General features: G+C 55.1%; 10 protein-coding genes across 10 annotated transcripts; 3 read left to right on the plus strand and 7 right to left on the minus strand.

The window, feature by feature from the left end:
- Positions 1-364: 364 nt before the first annotated feature.
- On the minus strand, positions 365-1,099 carry BU26DRAFT_422224 (uncharacterized protein; the record flags this gene model as incomplete). The annotated part of the gene is made up of 2 exons (XM_033823449.1): positions 365-609; positions 646-1,099. Coding segments are annotated over 2 exons (699 nt in total), but the record flags the coding sequence as incomplete, so codon positions are not given.
- Positions 1,100-2,133: 1,034 nt separating this feature from the next.
- BU26DRAFT_452387 (DEAD/DEAH box helicase-like protein) lies at positions 2,134-6,727 on the minus strand. Its single transcript, XM_033824794.1, has one exon. It carries the CDS (start codon positions 6,490-6,492, stop codon positions 2,296-2,298), a length of 4,197 nt encoding a protein of 1,398 aa, XP_033687226.1. The 5' UTR covers positions 6,493-6,727; the 3' UTR covers positions 2,134-2,295.
- Positions 6,728-7,183: 456 nt separating this feature from the next.
- Positions 7,184-8,435, plus strand: BU26DRAFT_590625 (HIT-like protein; the record flags this gene model as incomplete). The annotated part of the gene is made up of 2 exons (XM_033834774.1): positions 7,184-7,419; positions 7,479-8,435. The coding sequence occupies 2 exons, from the start codon at positions 7,184-7,186 to the stop codon at positions 8,047-8,049; spliced, it is 807 nt and encodes a 268-aa protein (XP_033687227.1). The 3' UTR covers positions 8,050-8,435.
- Positions 8,127-9,481, minus strand: BU26DRAFT_516894 (uncharacterized protein). Its single transcript, XM_033828441.1, has 3 exons — positions 9,362-9,481; positions 8,862-9,301; positions 8,127-8,764 (listed from the first exon to the last, which is right to left on the minus strand). Exons 1-3 carry the CDS (start codon positions 9,431-9,433, stop codon positions 8,455-8,457), a joined length of 822 nt encoding a protein of 273 aa, XP_033687228.1. The 5' UTR covers positions 9,434-9,481; the 3' UTR covers positions 8,127-8,454.
- A 608-nt stretch (positions 9,482-10,089) lies between these two features.
- Positions 10,090-11,890, plus strand: BU26DRAFT_561979 (uncharacterized protein; the record flags this gene model as incomplete). The annotated part of the gene is made up of 5 exons (XM_033832980.1): positions 10,090-10,248; positions 10,302-10,424; positions 10,515-10,860; positions 10,913-11,097; positions 11,147-11,890. 5 exons carry the CDS (start codon positions 10,090-10,092, stop codon positions 11,888-11,890), a joined length of 1,557 nt encoding a protein of 518 aa, XP_033687229.1.
- A 394-nt stretch (positions 11,891-12,284) lies between these two features.
- Positions 12,285-12,896, minus strand: BU26DRAFT_538971 (uncharacterized protein; the record flags this gene model as incomplete). Its single annotated transcript, XM_033831482.1, has 2 exons — positions 12,690-12,896; positions 12,285-12,575 (listed from the first exon to the last, which is right to left on the minus strand). The coding sequence occupies exons 1-2, from the start codon at positions 12,888-12,890 to the stop codon at positions 12,285-12,287; spliced, it is 492 nt and encodes a 163-aa protein (XP_033687230.1). The 5' UTR covers positions 12,891-12,896.
- Positions 12,897-13,442: 546 nt separating this feature from the next.
- Positions 13,443-14,242, minus strand: BU26DRAFT_421919 (translation initiation factor eIF4e; the record flags this gene model as incomplete). Its single annotated transcript, XM_033823436.1, has 2 exons — positions 13,443-13,699; positions 13,753-14,242. 2 exons carry the CDS (start codon positions 14,240-14,242, stop codon positions 13,443-13,445), a joined length of 747 nt encoding a protein of 248 aa, XP_033687231.1.
- Positions 14,243-15,852: 1,610 nt separating this feature from the next.
- Positions 15,853-16,879, plus strand: BU26DRAFT_253298 (uncharacterized protein). The gene is made up of 2 exons (XM_033821170.1): positions 15,853-16,516; positions 16,569-16,879. The coding sequence occupies exons 1-2, from the start codon at positions 15,992-15,994 to the stop codon at positions 16,764-16,766; spliced, it is 723 nt and encodes a 240-aa protein (XP_033687232.1). The 5' UTR covers positions 15,853-15,991; the 3' UTR covers positions 16,767-16,879.
- Positions 16,880-16,992: 113 nt separating this feature from the next.
- BU26DRAFT_422424 (DUF1264-domain-containing protein) lies at positions 16,993-17,796 on the minus strand (the record flags this gene model as incomplete). Its single annotated transcript, XM_033823456.1, has 3 exons — positions 16,993-17,423; positions 17,478-17,652; positions 17,704-17,796. 3 exons carry the CDS (start codon positions 17,794-17,796, stop codon positions 16,993-16,995), a joined length of 699 nt encoding a protein of 232 aa, XP_033687233.1.
- Positions 17,797-18,471: 675 nt separating this feature from the next.
- BU26DRAFT_421750 (multidrug-resistance type transporter) lies at positions 18,472-19,884 on the minus strand (the record flags this gene model as incomplete). Its single annotated transcript, XM_033823427.1, has 1 exon — positions 18,472-19,884. One exon carries the CDS (start codon positions 19,882-19,884, stop codon positions 18,472-18,474), a length of 1,413 nt encoding a protein of 470 aa, XP_033687234.1.
- Positions 19,885-22,488: the final 2,604 nt, after the last annotated feature.

The raw sequence follows: 22,488 nt of genomic DNA on the forward strand, positions 1-22,488 counted from the left end.
CTGCTTCTTTCTGTGCTAGTCTTTCCTTCTCTGCGCGTCGAGCCTCATGCTTCTGCCGTCTCTCCTGAGCAGGCCCTGGAGCGAGTGGCAATGGGCGACCCTTTCCAGGTAGCTCTTGCGTAGATGTTGACTCGTCTGGCGTTCTCGTACCGGAGTTCACAGGCGCTTTACTGGTGTCGCCGAACTTGTGTACTGCAGGCTCTTCAATCGTAAAAAGCTTCTCTAGGGCTGCTGCCATGTTGCCTTCCGTGTCTTCTGCGAGTTTGGATGTCTTCAGCTCTGATACCCAGTCCCCGATTTTCATCAAGCCACCCGACGAGGAGAAGTTTACCGGCGTATTTCTGAGGCTCCCAGCTTGTTCCGTGTCTTCGAAAACGAGAGAGGACGGGCCGCCGGACCCCCGTACGCGGCGTCGAAGGCGCCGAGCCGTCCAGTCAAGGTCGTCTAGCGGGTCGTTATCTGAATAGCTGCTGTCTCCCTCAATCGAGTGGCTGTGGGTGCGCTTGACTATGCCTGCGCTCCGTCGTTTCGTTTCCCTTTTGTACAATCTTTGCCATTCATTTTCATCCGACGACTCGTCTCGACACTCTGGGTCCTGGAACTTAGTGACTATATCTCCTTCAAGTCCTAGCTTAAGATTGGCACTTTTCTCTTCGGTGCTTGCATCGCCTGTTTCACTTTCTCCATCTTCGACATGACTAGGTCGCAGCACTTCTACGTCACTATCATAAGTTTCGTCACTGTCCAGTTCCTCGAGTACAAATTGGGCATGCGCGACGACTCGGCGTAGGGGCTGCCTGTGCTTGGCCGAGTCCGATGCACTTTCGTCCTTCTCATCCTCCCCTGCTTCTAAATCCGTCTCTTCCTCACTTTCCTCACTTTTCTCGGAGGAACTCCTTGGCCCCAAAGACGGAGTTCTAGGGCCGGTGAAGCGGAATTGATGCTCTTGTCCAACGGGCTCAACGAACTCTAATGGCGGAGACTGCGCTAGTTTTGAGATGCCTTTCCGCTTGTCTATCAGGGGTGCACGACTAGTCTGCGGCGGAGTTAAATGGGCGTAGGGGCGATCCTGAGATGCTTTCAGGTGTATCCTCCTCATGTGGTCTTTCATGTTGCCCACCCGACTGAACACTCTGCCGCAGCCCTCCCACTCGCACAGGAAGCCAGGATTATGTTTTGCCTCGTGCCTTGCAAGATCTTTCTTGCTAGAAAAGCCACCACCAGTAGCCTGCGGGCAGCCTCCATGGCGACAGAAAAAGGTCTTTGTGTGTCTTTTGTAGTGTTTCCTGAGATCGCAAGCTCGCGTGAAGACTGCCCTCGAAGTGCAACCAGGGTAGGCACAACTCCAGGTACCGTTCTTGTTAGGAATCCCGTAGGCGTCGTGAGACATCCCCTCTCCATTCTCATCCTCCTCTCCCGAATTCTCATTGTGAGGCAACTTGTTTCTCTGCCTAGCCCGACGATTTGCTTCATCAATTCTCTCACTTTCCTCGGCGGAACCCCATAGCCCCGAAGTAATCCCTATCGGATTGAAGGGTGAAGGCGAAGGTTCGTTTACGCGTATGAAGGACCTTGCAGTCTGAGGTGTGCTCTCCAAAGGTGGCGTAGGGTCTAGCGGCTCCCTAAACGCACTTCCAGGTGACCACGGAGTCTCCATCTTGGATAAACTTGATAGTGATGCAGGATGCCAGAAAAGGACAATTCAGGGAATCCAAGCATCCAAGCATCTAGCGATCCACGGGCAGAGTTGACCACAGAGCAGACAGGACGTTCGGGAGGGAGGGAGGGAAGCCCGGAGACCTCGGCGCCTAACGAGGTGTCGAAACGGACGGCTCAAGCCAACAAAATGGATCAGCGACATGCACTAAGAACATGGCGCGAAGAACAGGACGAGAGAAACCGCATCGAGAGATTTCTCGAGGAGGACGAGGTGTCTGAAGTGCAGTGAGATGAGCAGGAAGGCTGAGGTTGAGCCTGGCTGCGCCACAATGTGACCCGTGCGTCAGCTCACGTGGCGGGGCAATTCACCTCGCGCGCCACCACCCGGAGGTAACCACAACGCAAGAGCCTAAAGACACATAAATTCATCGCCCAATCCCATCCATGAAGCATGAATTGCATCATAAAGAACCTGCATGTTGAAGAGCGTGTCTATAAATCTATGCAAAAAGTTTCTAGCCGAAAATGTAGCTAGCTCAAAGCATCCATATTCCCAGTACTCCATAGTGCGATATCGGGGCCCGCTTCTCTAACGCTCTCAAACTTGAGTAGAGAGAACATCTTCAAAGCCGGCCACTAATTATCCAATCCATCCCGCTCAACCATCCACCTCACCACATCCACAACCTGTTTCTCTCTCTCGCTAAACTCCTTGCCCGGTTCCTGCACCTTCGTCTCCAAGACCCTATCTAGCATACCTCTCAGTCTAGACACCAACACACCAATCCTCGCCCAGCCACGGAGACGAATCCATTCGTCAATGACTAACCCCCTCCCTAGCGTGTCCACCCGGATGTCGCCTGCGAACATGAGCAAGGAGTACGCATTGAAGGGCGTAAGCTCGCGGATGAAGATCTTGCTCGTAGCCATCTTGTTGAAGTAGGACATGAAGGCAGCGTTCGAGGGAAACGTCTGCGAGGAGAAGAGGGTAGACGAGGGGTGTACGAAGACGCGGCCGTTCTCCTGGTTGAAGTATTTGATCTCTCGGGCTTCGGGATCAAGCTCCACGGCGCCGGAGATGCCGGCCGCAAATTTCTTGTCTGGAAGCTGGATGCGGGCGATTTGCGGGTTGAACGAGCCGGCAATGAGCGCACGGATCAGAGCGTCGTTTCCGTTCTGCGCATTGTAACCGCCGTGCGTCTTTGGGTTGGTGGAAGAGTAGGTAGTGGGTATGAAGGAAATTTCCTTGAGGGAGGAGAGGTACTGCGAGCGGTTGGAGGCGATGTCGAGGAGTGTTTGAGGCGAGAGCCGGTTCGATGCGCACCATGCGCGGAGCTCACGAGCAGTTGCCCCTTTGCTACGGAAGGCGGCCCATTGCTCGAATGCGCGGAGGTCAACGAGCAAGTCCCCTTGGTTGTTTGAGAAAGAGGACCGGATGCGATTGAACTCGTCACGTGTCTCTTGGTCTCGTTCTCGGGGAGAGATGAACGGACTGCGAGTAGTGAGAACGGAAGCAATGGTAAGCGCAGCTTCGAGACAGCCAAATGTAGCGCCATATACGAGCAGCTTGCTGCATCGCAAATCTGCTGGAATCATGGACATGTGGCGACCAAGGGCCGTTAGCTCGTCGTCTGCAATGGCTCCCATCTGGCCTAGCAGTCTAACGGCGCTTTCGACCGCTGTGCTCTCAGGCGGCGTGAGCGCTGATGCCAGGAAGGTTGGGACATCTTGCACTCCCATTGCCTTAATAGACAGGGACAACTGTTCTAGCGGCACTCGTCGGATTTCTGGGTCGGGTCGTTCTAACATCTTGGCTTCGGCATTGCGCGTATACAGCTTGTAGCATTCTCCTGCCCGTACCCGGCCGGCTCGACCGCGTCGCTGCTTGCACGCCGCTCGTGATGCCCAGGTCTCTGCAAGCCGGACCATGTTGTTCTGGGGGTCGAAACTCGTTTCTTTAACACGGCCAGTATCGATAACTGCTACGATATCCTCAATGGTTATTGAGGTTTCAGCGACATTGGTGGCAGCGATGATTTTGCGCTTCCCCGAAGGCGCCGGAGGAAAGACGCGCTTCTGCTCGATTGGCAGAAGCGACGCGTGTAGAGGTAGCGCATGGAAGTTAGAGGACTGACTGAGAGCCTGAAGTGTCCGATCGATTTCCATAGTGCCAGGGAGAAAAATCAAGATACCACCGTCCTTGGGGCCAAGCTGGCGGTCAATGTAGCGTACGGTCTCCGCAATGAGCTCGTAGTTGATGCCAAAGCCGATGCTGCGAAGGTTAGCAGAGAATGCTTTCTCCACTGCCTCTTCTTCAGTTTCTAGATCTTGACTACCTCGGAACGAAGTGAGGTGCATCACATCGTCAAGGTAGAAGTCGTGAACAGGATAAGTCCTGCCCTCAATCTCAACGCGTCCAACAGGCCCAACGTCTTTGAAATATCGCTCAAAAACATCGGCGTCGAGCGTAGCGCTCATCAGAATGACGCTAAGGTCTTTGCGGCGTCGCAAAATGTCGCGAAGAAGGACTAGGAGAAAATCCGTGTCCAAGCTGCGCTCATGCACCTCATCAACGACCACATGGCTGACATCGGCGAGCGCGGCCACGACATCATCTGAGCTCCCGCCAGAAGTCTGAAGCCGCCTTAGGAGGACACCAGTGGTGACGAAAGTGATCTTAGTTGTTCCTGGTTTCTGTTTCGATTCGCCCCGAATAGCATAGCCAATCTCATCGCCGACTTGGGAGCATCGCTCGTCCGCCACGCGATCAGCGAGACCCAAGGCGGAGATCCTTCGTGGTTGGGTACAGATGATGTTCGCTGCAGCCCCGAGTTGCCTCTGGACCAAGTCGTCTAGAATAAACTGGACCGATTGCGTTGACTTTCCGGACCCCGTTTCACCAGATATTATGGTAACTTGGCTCCTATTGACAGTTCGTACTATCTCTTCTCGCAGCCTCCATGCCGGCAGCGACTGACGAGCAGACATCATCTTCTGTTGCGCTGAGGTTTGCTGCTTAGCCTGCCATTGAGACAACATTTTCTGGCTTTGAGCGGTTGCTGGCCGCCAGTCGATTGGCCTACGAGACCTGCCCTTTTTCGTAATGTACGCTAGTTGGTCTGTAGTCCGATGATCTGCTGCTGCCAGGCCAGATGATACATCAGTGAGGCGTCCCGGGTTCTTGAAGATTTCACCAGCACTCTGCTGTAACCAATCCACTATGTCGTAGATCATGGGCATGCCAAGGAAATTGGCTTCGGCATGTAGCAAAGCCTGTCGGATGATGCTCAGCCGAATGTATGCGGGAATAGCAGCCTCGAAAGTGATGATAGGAACAACGGACGGGTAAGTACCGAATGGCTTGTGTACTTGAAGAAGTAGGCGCTTTCCTTGTTGCTTGATGTCAAGCTCAATACGGCAGACAGTGGGGGATGGCCGCGAGAACAGCTTGTCATAGATGGCTTGCAAAGACGACATTTCTTCTTCCCATGCATCGACAGCGGCGTCTTGTGAATCTCCAGAGTTGTCCGTAAGCACAAGGTCCTCCAGGTGCTGTGAAATATCCTCGTCCTGATCGTTGGGCCGAAGGAGATGTGCTTGAAGAATTGCAACTGCTTTGCGTTCGTTTCCTCCTTGGCTGTCATACGCCTCTTCGCAAAGTTCGGTCGCATAACCAGCAGCCGCAAGACGTTTGATGGCGCCCTCGCGCTTGAGGTTTGCGCTGGCCATGCTGATACCTGCAACATATCCCTCAGGGAGACTCCATGACGGAAGGTCGTCCTCGGGGACATGAATAAGAAGCCATTCGATAATCTCTTCCCGATCTTTGCACATCTCTGCGGCTTCCTCGACATGGCTCCTTCTGAACCCAAGTTCGGTGACCTCATCAACCAGTTTCGTTCGGGTGTTTGCGTCCAGCTTGAGGCCGTGTGGATTCCAAACAGCATCACGTCGAATCAGCCGCTCAACCTGCTTCCTCGTCTTTTTCCCAAGCTCGATCTTCGGCACCCGTTCCCAGCCCTTCAGAATATTCCTACTAGGAGAGGGACCTCGAGAGTTCGGCATAGACATTCCAGGCTGAAGATTGTGGGTCTTCTTCGCCGCCTCACGCTCCTTCTGCTTCTTTTCACGTTCCTTTGCTGCAATCTCCTTCGCCTTCTCTCGTTCCGCATATCCAAAAAATGGATCAGCCTCGTAGAGCCATGCTTTTCCGTCCTTCTCATCTTGTTTCTTCAGGTCCGAGAATTCTCGTTTCCAGAGGTCCTTGTAGGTTGGTGGCAACATCATGTGCAGATTCTTTGCGCTCGCAACACGGAAGAGCGTATAAGCCGCGGCAAAGTTGCGCGCTTCCACAGCGGTTGGTTGACGTGCCTTCTCAGCGAGCTCAAGGGGTATCTTGAATGGCGGCAATGTCGTAGTCTCTCGGGTCTTTGGGTTCGTTTTAGACAGCACTACTGCATACGCGACGTGCATATCCCCTTCTTTGTGGATACGATAATCTGGCTTGCTCCATTGCTGTTTCTGAAAATGCTCAGACAGCAAGTTGACAGGAAGTTTGCCCGTCCATGAGGCTCCGGCGATCAGAGTCCTGGTATCTGGTCTCTTCGGAGCTTCCTCGGGCTGGCCCGCAGGTGCTTTTCCTTTGCCTTTAGAGTCATTTTCGCTTGCAGGCTGCTTTCCAGTTGATTTGCTCTTGGTATTATCAGCTGTGTTAGCAGAGTTCTGGCTCCTTTTCTTCTTCTTCTCGTCGCCGAAGATGATATAGCTCGTATCCTCGGTAGGAGGGACAGACTTCTTTGCGGCAGCGCCGCGAGGTGGATGATTCTTCGGCATGGTTCCTAAGTTGCGTTTGCGCGAATTCTAAAAGTCGTAGCTCGGACAAGTCCATCGAGAACAAATCCGTACAAATTAGGATGACTTTGTGTAAGCTTGGGTGTGGGACACAAAAGGGCGCAGCTCGCTAGTAAAGGGCTCAGTAGCCAGGGTTCGTCCGCATCCGTCTATCAAGGAGCTCCTTCTTCTTCCCGGAAAGAATGCTCCAGGGTGTTTGCTATTAGCTTGGGAAAGCATTGTGCTTGTGGGAAGAAAGTCCTCAGCAATCGCCCCAGATCCGAAATTCCGATGCTTGGCACCGCCGCGGTGAGCACGGACCACTTAGAGAGGTCCATTCCGACAGCTTCGTCGTCATAAAACCATCTATGAAGCTCACGTAATTGGAGTACTGTCGACTTCCCCGAGCTCGTGTCTACCATTTTTCACCCAATACATACGCTTAAAATAGACGAGGCCACGTCATAGCCTTTCGCGCTACGCAGTCACACAGCTCTCCAAAAGGCAAACAGGCACCGCGTAAGGTAGCCATGATGCCTACCTCACACGATGTCGAAGATGCCGACGACGCACTCCTCGCAGAAGAAATCACAGGCGATCTCCCACCCAACCATCCGCAACTAGAAGCAGAACCCTCCGCGCAAAAGCGGCCCAACGCATGTTCGTATCCGTACTTCAGGCAGCTACAAAGGCGATGACTTACAATGCAGTCACAGAACTCATGACTCACGCGAAGAAACCGAAGCCAGCGCCAACAGATAGTGCGCCCACGGACACGATGAATACTGTGAAGAGAGCAGCAAAGAAAGCATGGGATCGGAGGGACGGCCTGATTGCGTATATCGAACAACCGGAGAAGAACCCTGAGGGCAAGGTAGTCGAGTACGACGACGACTTCGTGGTGATTAACGACAAGTACTCGAAGGCGAGGTACGCTCATACCCTGTCTACCCTTCCTTACGGAGTACATCCTAAGCTAAGATACCCAGCGTCCACCTCCTACTCCTCCCGCGCGACCCAGCAATCTACCACCAACACCCGCTCGAGCTCCTCTCCTCCAACCCGCAATTCCTCGAGAAAATACGCACCCGCGTCGAGCGCCTAAAGCAGCTCGCAGCCAGCGAACTCCGCCGCCAATACGGCGCCTCCTCCGCTTCCGACGCCCCCTACCAATCCGCCCTCGAGGAGCTCATGTCCTCCGCCGACCCACCACCGCCAGACGAGCGCGCCGCCCTCCTCCCACCCGGCCGCGACTGGCTCTCAGAAATAAAAGCCGGCGTCCATACACATCCCTCTATGAACCACATGCACGTCCACATCATATCGCGCGAGATGAACTCGCCGTGGCTAAAGCACAAGAAGCATTATCTGAGCTTCAATTCGAGCTTCTTCGTGGGACTGGACGAGCTGCCGCTAGAGAAGGGGAGCCCGAGGTTTCATCCGGGCGATTGGCCGAAGTGGGATATGGTGTGTTGGCGGTGCGGAAGGAATTTCGAGAATAAGTTTGCGGCGCTGAAGAATCATCTTGGGAATGAGTTTGAGAAGTGGAAAAAGGAGTAAGGCACTCTGGGCTGGAATACTGGGGTAGTCAGATTCACGGCTCGATACCGCGAGCTTCACGAATATAGAAACAGAGATACCCTTGACAACTCCGTTTTATTATCCCCGTAGTTATACAAAACCGGCAACTTTTGGGGTTCGTGATAGAGTACATTTTCATATCGCCAAGATGCTTGCCATGTCCAGGGCGTGGCACGCATTCTCAGCCTGCCAGATATGCGTCATCCAGGGAGCCCGTCTAAATAGCGTTCCAAGTCCCATTGGGTTTCCTACAACGCGTCCACCAAATATCACGAAGCCTTCAAAAAGGCCCATGCCACCACGACACACCCACAACATGTTCCACCGTACAGATTGCATCCCCTAGAACCATCAATCCCTTTATCCAGCTCCCTAGTGTATCGCTTAACTCTTGACCTTGGTCTTGGGAGTTCCGCTCCTAACGCGCCTAGCCTCTGGGCGTTGGAGGTGCTGGGCAGGGATCCAGCTCTCATCATAGGCCTTCGCACCGCTAGTGACAGCGGGACCATCGGCGCCAATAACCGCAGCCTGATCAGAGGGATCGACCTTCTTCGAGCCACCGGAGGACTTCTTAGCACGCTCGCCACCCTTGCCGCCGCGCTTTTTCTGGGGGAAGAGAGTGGTGATCCAGGTGTTGTAGATGAAGTAGACGGTTCCGGCAAAGGCGGCCAAGAGGACGAGGTAGAGGAAGATTCTAGAAGCATGTGAGTCAGCAGTTGTTGTTTGAATGCGTGGAAGGGCGGTGTGGAGAACGGCGGAGCATTTGCTTGAGGGAACGGGAAGGCGCATACATCTGTGGGTCGAAAATGCTGGTCGGCGCCTCAACAACGGTAACGGTTTCATTGTAGACTGAGACGGTGTAGAAGGCGTCCTTGGAGTCTTTGAGCACGGCCACCAGCTGCAGACGCACGTCCTGGGGGTGCATCTCGGTGCTGAAGCTGAACGTCACGGTCTGCTCCTCGCCCGCGGGGATCTCCAGGCCATAGCGCTGGGCAGTCAGATTGCGCAAGATGTGTGACTGGTCGCCTGCATCCTGAAGCAACGAACCGCCGACAAGGGCGACGGTCACCGCCTGCGGCTCCTCGTTGTTGATGGAGAGGCGTGCTTCGGTGGCATGGCCGTTGATGAGCTTGACGCCGAAAATCTCGGATTGCGGGAAGCTGGTGGAGACGGAGACCTTGAGATTGGGCGTTTGCGGCTCGTCGTCGGCCACCTCTTCGACGTTCTCAACCTGGCGGAGATGGGTCAGCTAATTGATGTTATGCATCGTCAAAATTACAGCGAGCCTCACCTCGATTGCGGCGAAGGCATTGAGCGCCCGCAGCGAGAGGAGGAGCAGGGTGGACAGCTTCCAGGCGACCATGGTGGATACAGGCGGAGAGACAATCGGATGGGATGCGAGACAAGAGGGTGTGGGGAGGAGATGTCGGCGATGATGATGATTGAACGTGGCTTCTGTCCCAGGTGGAGGCCCGCGCGCAAGCTGCAGGTGCGGGCAGGGCGAATGCGCGCTAGCCCGAATCGGGCGCCACGGAGCCAATCACCACTCCCTCCCGAAAGTTTTGCTCGCCTGCACGCAACCACGGACGCGCTCTCTTCAAAAGACGAAAAAGAGATTCACCATCGCCAGCCAAAGCGTCTCGCCGCCGCTGCCTGCCGCCGCTTGCTTGATTGGTCCCGTTTGCACCTCACCGCCCGCGCTGCAGTGAACCCGGGCGCTACTGGGCGCGCCTGCTTGCATGGTCGCACACTCTGGGGCACAGTGACTTTTTTCTCTCTACGCTGCACTAACGACTACAAAACTCAGTCACCCGCGGTTTCCAGTGAAGCCCGCTCTGTCATTCCCGCGCCACGGCTGGTTTCCGCTTCGTGCCTGCCGCAGCTACTTGACTCCGCACACTCAACACCTCGCTTCTCTCCCATTCTGCCTTCTCTGACGGTACCTCTCGCTCTCGCGCGCGCTGTCTGACCGCAATAATCGACTTTGACTAACAATCTCAGCCTGCAGTATTTCAGACCATGTCACCGGCTTCGTTTTTCAGCAACACGCAGTCGCCCATCGGCACGCCTGCGCGGGCTCCGGGCTCAAATGGCCTCCAAGATAGTACCCACGCCTCTCTCTGGGCCCGCGTGGAGTCAGGCATGCGGAATACGCAAGACGTTGGCAGCTTGCTCCATGTAGCTACCTCCACCCAATCCATCTCAAACGGTCCGCCGCTGACACTACCTAGGAACTCATGGTCCGGTATGAATACGTTAGCCAGGAGTACCAGCGTCTATCTGCCGAGCAGGGCGGAGACCGTGACACGCTTCTGGCTCTAGAAACCGAGAATCGTTCAATGAAGATGGCGTTGGTACGTCGACACTCCCCGGACCTCCTCGATCCTATCGATGACTCCCGGAAGGCCTTGAGCCTACGTGTTCCTCCGCTGACAACCTCCCAGGACCGGGACCCGTTTGTCGTAGTTCTGATTGACGGAGACGGTATGATTTTCCGGGACGAGTTTATTCGCGATGGTGAGAATGGCGGGCGACGGGCAGCCGTTCAGCTTCATGCCGCTATTGCCGACTACATCGAGCGCGAGAATCCCATCATTCCAATCCAATCCCGAATCTTCTGTTACATTTGGGCCAATGTCAAGGGCCTCGCTGAGGTGCTTGTGCGCACCGGCGTCATAGAGCAGACCCGCCAGTTCGAAGACTTTGTGCAAGGCTTCACCTCGGACAAGGGTCTGTTCAGTTTTGCCAATGTCGGGCCGGGCAAAGATCGGGCGGATAAGAAGGTGATCGGTACATCTCATCCAGGCATGCATCAGTACCTGATACCGGCTAACCATTATAGAACATTTCAAAGCATTTGTCAACAATCTCCACTGTCGGCAGATTTTCTTCGGATGCTCTCATGATAACGGATACGCCCGGACGCTTGAAGAGTACATGACCGATGGAGTATACCGGAGTAAGGTAACACTCTTGGAGGGAGTCCCATTTGAGAAGGAGCTGCTGGTCCTACCATATCGAACCAAGGTGCGTATGACAATTCCTGCAGGCCTTCCAACATCTGACACATCTGTAGAAGTTTGCTGGCATCTTTCGAGAATCCAAGCTTTCTGTGTGGGGAGGGAATGGAGTGGCAACAGGTTCCCCGGCTGTGAAGTCTTACAACATGCTCAGCGGTCTCCCAACTAAGTTTCCTCCGCCTCCGTCTCGCACGGCTAACGGCACCCCGAACCTTTTGTTGGATAGCCCCGTTTTGGCCCGGGTCGCTCCGAGTCTCCCACGGACACCCTCGTCCTCCACTCTAGCGTCCGACGGCATGCCAGCCATCAAACCAGTCATCACCGGCACGTGGGCAGCAAAGGCCTCACTTCCCGCCCCGCCTGTTACGCACTCGCCTACGTACAAACCTGCCAATCGCGAAGAAATCATCGCCCGTAACCGAATGGGTCAGCGAGTCGATCCTCCCTGCCGCGACTACGATAAATCCGAAGTCGACCGTCTGAAGAAGGTCAAGCTGTGCAATGTCCATTTCCTGCGTCAAGAGTGCCCGTATGGCCACAAGTGTACCCACTTGCATAACTATAAGCCTACCGATGGGGAGATAGCAACTCTCCGGCTCGTGGCTCGCATGGCTCCCTGCCAGAATGGTAGTGTCTGTCAAGATATCAAATGCATCTACGGCCACCGCTGCCCAGCGCCGCCTTCGAAGACGAACCAGATTAAGGGCACCAAGACCTGCATTTTTGGCGAGATGTGCAAGTTCCCGCCAGAGCTGCACGATATCGACTGCAACGTCGTCAAGACATTGGTGGTCCGTTAGGGGCTGAAGACTTACAGCCTACCTTTTCCTCTCTTGGGCGTCTTCGCGGGTAGCGCTGGCCTGAGAGCAGTGCTGGTGCATAGCGACGGTCTCGTGGCGTTAGGATCCCGGGCTCTCATGGATGATACCAAGTAGGGCTCAATGATGACTTTTCCTCTCATACAGTGTGCTTTCCGCTCTTGACACCCGACAGTGTTACCGTTACCCGTGCCTGCCGGATTCGAATGTCTGGGCGTTGCCCACCCCATTAGCGCCTAGGCAGAATTCCATGGCTCCCGACAAGACGCCTCCATTAACGCAAAAGGCAGCCCAGTTCCCTTCGCGCCCCTAACACCTACCACTCCTCCGCGCAACGCCAATAAGCAAAGCCCCTGTCGCAACAGCCCAACCGCTATTATTTCTTCTCCTCCTTCCCCTCATCCTTGCCATTCTTCTTACCCTTCTCCGCCTTCGCCTTCTCCTTCGCCTTCTTCTTCCCATCTCCCTCCATCTCCTCCAGCGCCTTATCCGCGTCCTCGTTTCCCGCATACTCGACATCCTCATGCTTAACCAAAAACAAATACCAGCTAACCCCCAGCGTGAGCGCAATGCCCACCAGTGCGCTCACCGCGCCCTTGATAACGCCCCAGAAGGACACGCGCGCGAGCCATTGCAGGAACGGCGTGACGATGACCTTGCGCTCTTTCTGCTGCGCTGTTAGCGTCTGCGTCTGCATCACAGGCAGCGAAGCAAAGCAGCGCGAAGCAAAGCTTGCCGGAAGAGGAGAAGAAGGGGGGAAGAAGGAAAAGGGAAACCCTACTTCCAAATCCGGATTCACAGTATACAGCAGCAGCAGCAGGGCGAGCAGGATGAGGAGCAGAAAAAAGACCGTCAGGACCTGGATGACGGCCAGCAGGATGGAGATGTTCTTCGTGGTGCGCAGGACCTTGAAGCCGGCGGCGACGAGGGGCGTGACTTGCTCGAAGGCGGAGTTTATTTCGCGCGAGTAGGGGATGCCCATTTTGGGGGATTTGGATTTGATTTTGCTAGAGCTTGCTTTGTGTTGGCAAGCCTGTGGTGGAGGGAGGAATAGAAATGAATATGATTATGTTATATGGAGAATGATAAGGGATGTCTGGGAGACATGGGATGAATGTATGGATGGATGTTTGTAGTACGCGCTGAATTCGGAAGGAGGAGCATGCTGGTGTATCTGGGCTTGAAGGGTGGAAAGGTGGATGAGGTGGGGCGCTGACTGTGTGTAGTGACGTCATTCCTGCCAAGTGCGGGAAGGAGGGTGAACGTCAAGCTAACAACACCGAATCCTTACTACCACAGTACATATACCATTAGCATCGTAAGGTGATATGATAGCAAGCAACACGTTGAGCTTTCGGTTGGGTTTGGGTCATCGCAGGTCTCAATCAAAAGGCTCAGTATTCGAAGGAAATTCTGAATTCATGCAATATGTCCTAGTAGTCATCATATCTGCCCCGTCACTCCGTAGCACCATCCTTAGCTATGTATGTGCCATCCAGACTCCGCGAAGCTCGCGATCCAACCCCACTCGCATCTACTCAGCCGTAGGCGCCGTCGTCTTGGGTGCTGAAGGGGCAGCAGCGTCCTGCTGGAAATCCGTATGCATGATGTGCGGCTTGTACCAGTAGTCTTTCTGATTCTTGGGCTTCAGCTCCTCGCTGATCTTGTCCACGATTGTAGCCAATAGGCGCTCCTTGCCCGCCTCGTTGTCGGCGTCGCGGGTCCAGACGAGGATCTGAACCGCGTTCCAGCGCATGCTGTAGGAGATCCCACAGATATCGTCGTTGAACGCTGTGTAATGGTTAGCTGACGAAGATCTGTAGGGTAGATGATGGTGAACTTACACTCCCGCTTGGTCTCGACGGCGGCCTGGAGCACATCACCGACAGCAAGGAGACAGATCTCGTGCCAGAACTGGGGGGCGAGCTCCTTGGGGACGCGGAAGTAGTATGAGCCGCCGCGAGAGTTGCGTGGGTCCTCCCAGACCGGCTTGACACCCGCGTGGAAGAGATGGATTGCGTCACGCATCTTGAGGCCCTCGAGGGGGATGTTATTGAAGTGCTGGTAGAAATCCTTAACGGAGACGATCGGCTCACCGAGCGGCTTCGGGCGGTTGGCGTAGTCTTCGGCGGCGCTGGACTTGGATGACGAGCCCGGCTGCACGCCCTTCTCTGCCCAGAATTGCCATTTGTGGCGAAACTCTGGGACACGCACCGACTTGAAGATGGAATTGAGCATAGCGGAGCCGCGGGCCGGTGAAGCGGTGGCAGACTTCTCCTGTGGAGTCGCGGGAGGAAGGTTGGAAGTGGTGAGTGCGGGGAAGCGACCAGCCATCTTGTCGATCTTGGAGTCGCTGATCTTGAGATGGAGATCGTTGGCGATGACTTCGAGATGGACAGGACCTTTCCTAGCGGCCTGAAAGATACGCTTGGAGTTAACGACAGCAAGATCGTTGGCGATGTCGCTGGTTGTCTCCTTGACCTGCGGAGCGGGGGCTGGGAGCGGGCCACCTGCAGGGAAGATGGCGTTAAGGGTCGAGAGAACCTTGTTCAAGCCAACCTTGAAGTCCTGGCTGAAGGGTGAGCTGGGCTGTGGCGGAAGCGGCTGACCGTTGGCCACCTGCTGGAGAGCCTCTACAAAGGAGACTGGAATCGCCTCACGCTTAGCGGGAATCGCCTTCACGGGAGCAGGTTGCTTGGTGGCCGGGACCGGAACCGAGACAGAGAAGGAGGAGAAGGCCGGAAAGCCGCCGCAGTCTGCTGGTTTGCCGTAGGTACCGTAGGTGAAGTTCTTGTCGTAGGTGCCGTAGCCACGGTACTGGTCGTGGTTGGCGTAACCACCCTGTGATGAACGCTGCTGAGCAGCGGAGGCCTGGAGCATGCCGATTAGACGAGCAGCCTCGGCCATGATGAAGACGTCGGAAGGATTGGGAGGAGTAATTGGAGATTGTAGATGGAAGAAGTGCTTGAGGTCACAGACGACGTCGGGGATGTTTGTGGGAAGAAGAGAAATGGAAGTGGGAGCTGGAAGAGAGGCTTTTTGTACCCGTCGCTAGCGAGTGTGCGCACAATAGGAAGAAGCGTATTGAGCGCTTCCTATTGTGCGTCATACGCAGTTGGTAAAGGGGAGGCTGGGTGGCGAAGAAGATAGGTGAAGAGAAGTGAAAGTAGGTGAAAGGCTCATGGCGGTGTACGAACGAAGGCGTATAGTACCAAAACTTAACAGGGGTTGTGCGTTTAGGACCAAACAGGGGCCAGAAAAGACAACGAGGCACTTGAATAGAGGCTCGAATAGAGGTGAATAGGGGAATTGTGATATGTGGGTGTAGGCACAAGGCATCGAGCGCAGGGCATCTCCATGTTGCGGCGAGGCGGGAGATGGTCCCAGCCAGTCAGGAGGCCGCTAGGTTATCAAAAGGTGCGAAGGAGTGAAAAGAGAGAAAGCGAGGCAGTAGCAAAGAGCATATCGAAAACCTTCACTCACCTGCACACTCTGATATCAGGTCACAACCCCTGTAACCGGTCCGCAACGCTAAGCCACGCACGCTTCTCCTGCAAACGACGCTGTCGGGACTCGCACTTGGTCACCAAGCCGAGCAGAAAAGCACCCAGGACGACTCAAAAGGCGACGACAATAGCTTGACAGGACGCCGGTGAAGAGGTGAAGTCGTAGGCAGGCCGGGGGGCTACGGACATTTAAGCCCCCATGCTGCCGCAAGTCAGCGGCGGAGCTGCAGCCGCCCGTTCTGCGTTTCAAACCCCCGTTTCACCACCCCGGCTGACGCGCCCAGCGCTGGCCTCAGGCCAACCAAGCCCACGACGCTTGGCGGGTGACGTGTGAGCTGATTGATGCGCTGTGGTTATTGGAGGCGTCTTATTCTTGTAGGAAGGATTGTGAGAGTGGAGAAGCGCAGGCTTTGAGGAGACTAGAGTAGCCTGCGTGCCTGAGTGACGTTCCACGGTCCGGCGAGTCTGACAGGGGTTGAGCAACCCCGCCCGCGCCCGCATCTCAAATTTTTGGGGCTCTCGAGACCGGCTGCAACAAACACGATCCGACGCCCACGACAGCCCGAGAAGAGTCGCCATGGCGCCCATGAAAGCTCACGGAAACGCTTCGACTGCGGAAAACACCACGAAAGAGCGGTTCGCAGAAGACGCGCACCGCCGCAAGCGCGTGAAGCTCTCGGACAGCTCTTCCGAGCACTCCTCTGCATCGGATCACTCGGCACTCATCCCCACGAGCGTGCCTGAGGAATCCACTGATGCGAGCGATATCGACAGCGACAGCTCGAGCGAACTTTCTGAGTCGAGTGAGGCGCCCAGCTCTGAAAGCTCAAGCGATGAGGACAGCGACGACTCCGAGTCGGAGGCCGAATGGCAAGACGGCGAGGCCGACGTCGTGAATCTGCGAGCCAACAGAGGGAAGAAGCCCGTCATGAAACTGGGCGATGAGGCACTCGACGGAGACATACGCCCCTTTCTGAAGAAATTCCTGCCGAAGTTGAAGGCCGCGAATGAGAAGCTGGAGGCGGAGGAGAAAGCTGGCACGCTGAAGGGCAAGGTGATAGAAGAAGCGGACGGCGAGGAGGAGGGGCAGTATATTGAGATGGTGAGTACATGGCTTTCTCGCGCTTGTTGAATAGAAGCTGACCGTCACGCAGGACCTCGGTCTCGGCGTGCTCGAAGCCCAACGTTCGGACGCAAGCGACACTTCCGCGAGTGAAGATGACGGGGATGGCGGCCGCGAGGACAGGCCGACACAGGAGAAGGACATACTGGGCAAGCTGATGGGCCGAGAAATGACGAAGGCTACAGCGAGCATTCAAGAAGTAGAGGGCTCACTCCAAAATGGTACTTGAGCGGCAGAGAGTATGTGCCTCATTCGCATCGAGGAAGAAAGGCCGAAGCCGTAGCTTCCTGTCTAAAGAGAAAATTACGTGCTCGACGGCTGCACCTCCCATGTCCGACCAACCGGGCTGTTCGTCCCTCCAGTGCACCTCACACTCAATCGAACGCCGTTGCGCTAAGACTCCACGAGCGCCAATATACATGATTATAGGGTCAACTAAGCCACGGATGACGCTTCTAATGTCCAAGATCGCCCTGCCTGCTGCCTTTCCACGTCCAATCCGCGTTCTCATGGATCTTCGGCTCCTGGATATACTCTCGAACCTTCTGCTTGCGCTTATAATCATTGCCGAACCTCTGGTCCCGCTCCTCGATCGTTTTCTCGCAGTTTGGCATCTTGTCCGCAGACGTGTAGCTCGTCATCAACTTCGGCTCACCGAGGGGCAGCTTGTCCCCCCGATCGACCTGCCAGAGATGGAAGATCTTGCCGTAAAGTTCAATGACTTGCTCCATCTCCTTGTTCTCGGCGACTTCCCACGCGGCGTCTGGCACTACCGTCGGCTTCGGCATGAAGAGCATGCCTGACTTGACTTCGAAGACGTGCGAGTGCCAAAGTTTCTGCTCCTCCGCGTCGAGCGTTTCGAACAGGCGCGGCGTTATCATGTATTCTGGATTGCTGAATTAGCATATACTGATGGACGGGAGGAGGAGAATGCACATACCAATACCGAGGATGCGCGCATTCGGCTCTGGAGAATCGTAAAGAATGCACTGCCGAACTTCGTCGTTCAGATGGGCACAGTAGTGGTTCGCTTCTACCGGTGCGCGAGTCGGATCGTCGGCATAGCAATGGAACGCGTTGAGGTGAGCGCAGACGCGTTGTACCGGGGCGAAATTCTACTACCTGTCAGTCCCTCGCCGCAATAATACTGTGGGTTCAGCAGGTACCTGGACGATTCCGGCACCGGTCTCCAGCGTTTTATTCTTGGTCGACTCGGGCTCGCCGGCCACATTGTTGGTTACTACCTTGCGTACTGGCATTGAATCCATGTTCAGTGATTGATCGGTCGAATCCGTCTGTTCCGTTGACATTCTGAGATTCCAGCACAATACCAGGAACAATTTTTATATCAATTTCACGACCCAAGGTTATGGAACGCGCCTCCACAGGTCGGCGAGCAAAGCCCATCAAAAGTGAGGTTCGAGCAATGAAGAGAGACTGACGTCACCCTGTCGTATTTTCAACCCCGCCAAGTGCAATCATTTTGATCTCCCTTGTACAGCTACTGCAGGAACATATGTAGTAGACGTATCATATAGGAGGTGGCGGCATAATTTTCGGTAATGTCGGCGACAACCCGAACCTCCTATCTGTCAAGTTACACGTGACGACGATCCACTCGGCCGTGCATAAAACGTAAGTTGAGACGGGCGGCTCGTCGAGGTTAATCGATGTGCTGATACTTTTTGAGTATATAGCGGCGAAAAGGACTTTGATGTTGCAAGTATGATACATCACAACTCCGATACGAGAGCTTTGTCAACACCAATGGCAAACAAGATATACAGGTCACTTAGCGACTGAGGAAAGAGAGAGGAAATGCTGGCATTGAGTATGCATGCTAAGACAGAACACAGAGGTGTGAATGTGGTGCGACGGCGCTGACAAGAGACGAGACAAGAGGAACGGAACAGTCCTGAAATGAGAAACAGTCCTCAGTGCGCCATGACCTGCCAGCCTTCTTTGACCATGGTCTTCACGAAGAACAAGATCCCAAGTACCACACCCATAGCTGCCAGCCCGATAGCCGCGTATTGCGCGTTGCGATTCGACCGCAGTACATCGTCGCTGCCTGGCGCGTACACCTCGACCGTTCCCGCTATCCCCAGCGCAATCGAGATGGAGTAGTTGACGACAGTGTTCACGAGCGACGCAGCAAGGCCCTGATGCTCCGGCGGCATGTGGTTGGACAGGATGACAGTCGCGGCGGGAAACGACATATCCATGCCGAACGGCATAATGACGATGCTAACGAACGTCTGCGCCCAATATATCTGCTGCGCAGGCTGGGAAGTCGCGATCAAGATACCTGCCAGGAAAGCGATCATCGAGGCCATCATGACGAAGCTGACGGGCGTATGCGTAAGCATGAAGCCGGTAAAAGCTCCTGCTAAAAGACCAGCGATAACGGCAGGTGCGTAATGCGCCGAGACGGTGAGGGGCGTTTCGTTGCGAATGTGCTGCAGGAAGCGCACCGTATAGAAGACCCAGATGCCAAAAGCTCCCCAACCGAGACCCACGAGCGCGAGGACGTAGCCAACAGTGCTGTTCAGGGCGTGGATAGGGAGAAGTGGGTTAACGGCGCGTAGTTCCACCCATACGAATCCGCCCAGGCACATCAGGCCCATGAGCAAGAGGAAATAGACGTGCGAGATCTCCCATCCGTATAGCGGGGCGTTGTTGAAAGCCACGTTGACGAGGACCAGACCTGCGACCACGAGTAACGACCCCGTCCAGTCGAATTTCGGCTTGACGACCGGCCTTTCGGAGAGGGCGCGGGGGATGACGAGAAGAGCAAATGCACAGAGAGCGAAGGCCGTGATACCGAAGGACCAGAAGCACCATGGCCACCACGCCAGCTGTGCGAATAGACTTCCGAACGTCCCACCAATGACGAAACCAGCCGGAGCTAGCGCCCCAAAGATGCTGAAAACGATGTTCTTCCTGATGCTACCCGGTGCATAAGCTCGGCCAAACAACGCAAGCGCATTTGGCATGAGCAGGGCCGGCCCGATGCCTTGCATGGCGCGGCACACATCGAAGAAGATCTGGCTGTGGGTGTATGCGCTGAAGCCTGCGAAGCAGCTCCACATGCCGAGCCAGCCGTAACCGAAAGCGAAAACGCGTTTGTGGCCGAAGATGTCGCCAAGTTGTCCTGAGATCATGATAAAGGTTCCAACCGTTAGACTGTACCCGGCGATGAACCACGATAGCTGCCCGGGCGAGACGTCTCCGAAAGTCTGCGCAATGATGTCGATAGGAACCAAAGCCTGCCCCAGTGCAGCCTGCGTCATGAGATGCGACACGGCGCAAACACCCACAAACAGAATCTCCCGCATAGTGCTCATCTCAATAAGCTTTGACGGCGGTTGGTCCACTCCGGCAGCATTCGGAAGTCCAGTAGGTCCATCGTTCTGGTTGTATCGCGCGATGTCATGGGCGGAGATGTAAGTCGAATGGAGCAGCGTGGACAGCGAGTTGCCTGAATACCTGTTCCTGCTGATAGGCCGCATAGGCGGCGCGGTTTCGTTGAGCCCGAAATAGGCTTCCTCGGTGGCTATGGAGTCCACCATGGATTGGAGCGAGATATGGCGAGATTCTTTTGCGCACTTGGAAAGGCCTATGGCGGTGGATTCCGGCGTGGCCATGGATGCTGGCCGCGACTTTTCTTGTGTCGACATGGATGCCGAACGCGAAATATCCTCTGGGGCGGCTAGCAGGGTAGGTGAAGACTGTCTGAACGACGGACTCTGCCGGGAGTGTGCCCTCGAGGGCATAGATGGCGTTTCGACTTTTACGCCGTGTGCGGGAGTCTTCTCCATGATTGAGAAACGGGTATTGCAGAGGAAACAAAAGAATGTGCCTTAGGAACAAGCAAACAATGATGGAAACAGAGTATGAAGAAACTCGAGACCGGCGACAGAGACGAGATAAAAGGAAGGGAACAAGGCAATGACGGCCCGAGACAGCTTCATGAGGCACGTAAACAGTACTTACCTTGCCGCACGCCTCCAGCGCGCCATCACAGCCCATCCCCAAGCTACCACCGCCCACGAAGGAGCTCCCACGTCATGATACCTCAGTTCCTCTCAAGCAACATCATCTGCAACGCCCAGCCAAGGCCCGCGCGTGCGCACATGCCGTACCTGTTCAGCCCGCATCTAGCGGTAGCACCAAGCGTAGGCTTTTCCGCGAAACAAGGTAATCTTATTCAAGCTTCTCTAAATTTAGCTCAAGCGGCGAGGCGGTGGTGTCGGAGTGTACGGGGGAGACCCGATCCGCTGCTCCCTTGGGTGGTTGGTTGCCGAATGGGGATTAGTGGGATGCGCTAGCGCTCGATTCGGGAGACGCATGGTATGGTGTGAACCATGGGATAGAATGGACCGGAACGGTTGCGGCATTTCGACAGCCGCCGTTCAGCCAAGGGATTGCTTGTTGTGGGCGCTGTCGCAGGTCGTCGTTCGGCCGGAGTTGTTGCTCTGCCTCTGGCATCGACGTCTCGCTGGCTTTCTCGCCGGCGCTTGGATTATCCCAAAGAATCAGTGACAAGGGAAATGAGTAATTGTAAAAAAAGTTGCTACTATACCTGTCGGTCAGTCTACGGACGTTTTCCCCCACATGGGAGAACGGCATACCTAGGTACCGAACCACCAACTCCGGCAAGCTACTACAATCCTCAAGCCCGTCGCGTACCCGTTCCCTTCACGATACCGGCGCCGTCGCCCCCGGCCCGCCCGGCCCACAGCGATGGAAGATCTTGGCAGTCCTGGATCCACGGTTGGTTCTTTCGCTCTGTTTATCTTTTTCTTTTCCCGGCAGGATCCAGATTCCGGCATGATACAGAGGATCTCCCTCCGGCAACTGTCTTACGTCAGTATTCTTAACGCATGTGAGCCTTGGCAGCATTTTATCTATCCCTCATGGGATCGTCTTTCCATCAAGTCAGCAGCAGCGAGCGGGCGAATTTCTCAAGGCCAAAACCACATTCCTCGCATTAATCGGCCTTGAGAAATGAACGCGAAGCGATTCTACATATTAATCAGCGTTTCGAAATCAAGACAGTTCCCTCCCGCAACACCCTGCTGCTTGAGTTTTTCTTGGATTCTTGACTGCGTTTGCGCGTCCCTCCTTTGCTGAACAAGGAGATGCTGATATCTATATTCTATGAGCTTTCTGCTGTAGCCAAGGCCCGAAGCGCTAGAATATACGGACGAGTTGGTAGGGGCGTCGGTTCATCGGTTCGTCGGAAATTCTGCTCGGAAATAAGATACACAGAGCCCTTTGTCGTTGTTGGAGGTCGGGAGTAGGGAAGAGGTGGAGATAAGCGCAGGCTCTACCGTTTCACTAACCGTGTTGTTGATCTTAGGTTCCCGGGGCGCTACGTCGGATGGCCTGCTGCGCGAACGCTAATGGCTGCATGCGGTATGACAGCGGGATGCTGGGGTCTGCTTACACATGTCGATTGGACAGCTTCCGGAGTGGAGGTCTTGGAGTGGGAATGGGGAGACCTTGGAAAGCTGCTTGCGGGGTGTCTCGCCGTGGATGCACGCGGTTGCTCGGTTGCTCTCGTTCCTTCGGGACTGTCTTTCTCCTTTGGAACTTTCTCCCTTGGCTGATGATCGGGAGCCCGGCTCCTAGGATGTTTTGCAGTGTCTGAGGGTTCCGGTTGAGTTGCTGATATGTGAAAAGTAGATAATAGAAGATAATCGGCGTCGTGGATCCTCGTGAAGTAAGTGTGTAGATCGCACACGCTAGTCGGCGAAAACCGGGGAATTTCCCCTGTGGATCAGAAGCGATGATCAGGGCTCGTCGGGAACTTATACGATTATCGTCTTGCCCTGGTTCGTCCCAAGTGTCCTGCCTGGATCTACATCTTCGTCAGCTTCGGTTATCGTGTTTGCGATGGTGGAAGCTGACGTGGAGCGCAGACTGCCGCTTGGGTGTCGACTTGC

This window comes from Trematosphaeria pertusa (genome assembly GCF_010094035.1).
Source record: "Trematosphaeria pertusa strain CBS 122368 unplaced genomic scaffold BU26scaffold_4, whole genome shotgun sequence".
NCBI lineage: Eukaryota > Fungi > Ascomycota > Dothideomycetes > Pleosporales > Trematosphaeriaceae > Trematosphaeria > Trematosphaeria pertusa.

What these genes read in the sequence shown, in the direction of transcription:
- BU26DRAFT_452387 (XM_033824794.1), bottom strand. Translation starts at nt 6,492, where the DNA reads ATGCCGAAGAATCATCCACCTCGCGGCGCTGCCGCAAAGAAGTCTGTC.
- BU26DRAFT_516894 (XM_033828441.1), bottom strand. Translation starts at nt 9,433, where the DNA reads ATGGTCGCCTGGAAGCTGTCCACCCTGCTCCTCCTCTCGCTGCGGGCG. An exon ending in ATGCCTTCGCCGCAATCGAG is followed by an intron (nt 9,302 to 9,361) that starts GTGAGGCTCGCT and finishes CATCTCCGCCAG; the next exon opens with GTTGAGAACGTCGAAGAGGT. An exon ending in AGCATTTTCGACCCACAGAT is followed by an intron (nt 8,765 to 8,861) that starts GTATGCGCCTTC and finishes ACATGCTTCTAG; the next exon opens with AATCTTCCTCTACCTCGTCC.
- BU26DRAFT_253298 (XM_033821170.1), top strand. Translation starts at nt 15,992, where the DNA reads ATGGCGCCCATGAAAGCTCACGGAAACGCTTCGACTGCGGAAAACACC. An exon ending in AGGGGCAGTATATTGAGATG is followed by an intron (nt 16,517 to 16,568) that starts GTGAGTACATGG and finishes ACCGTCACGCAG; the next exon opens with GACCTCGGTCTCGGCGTGCT.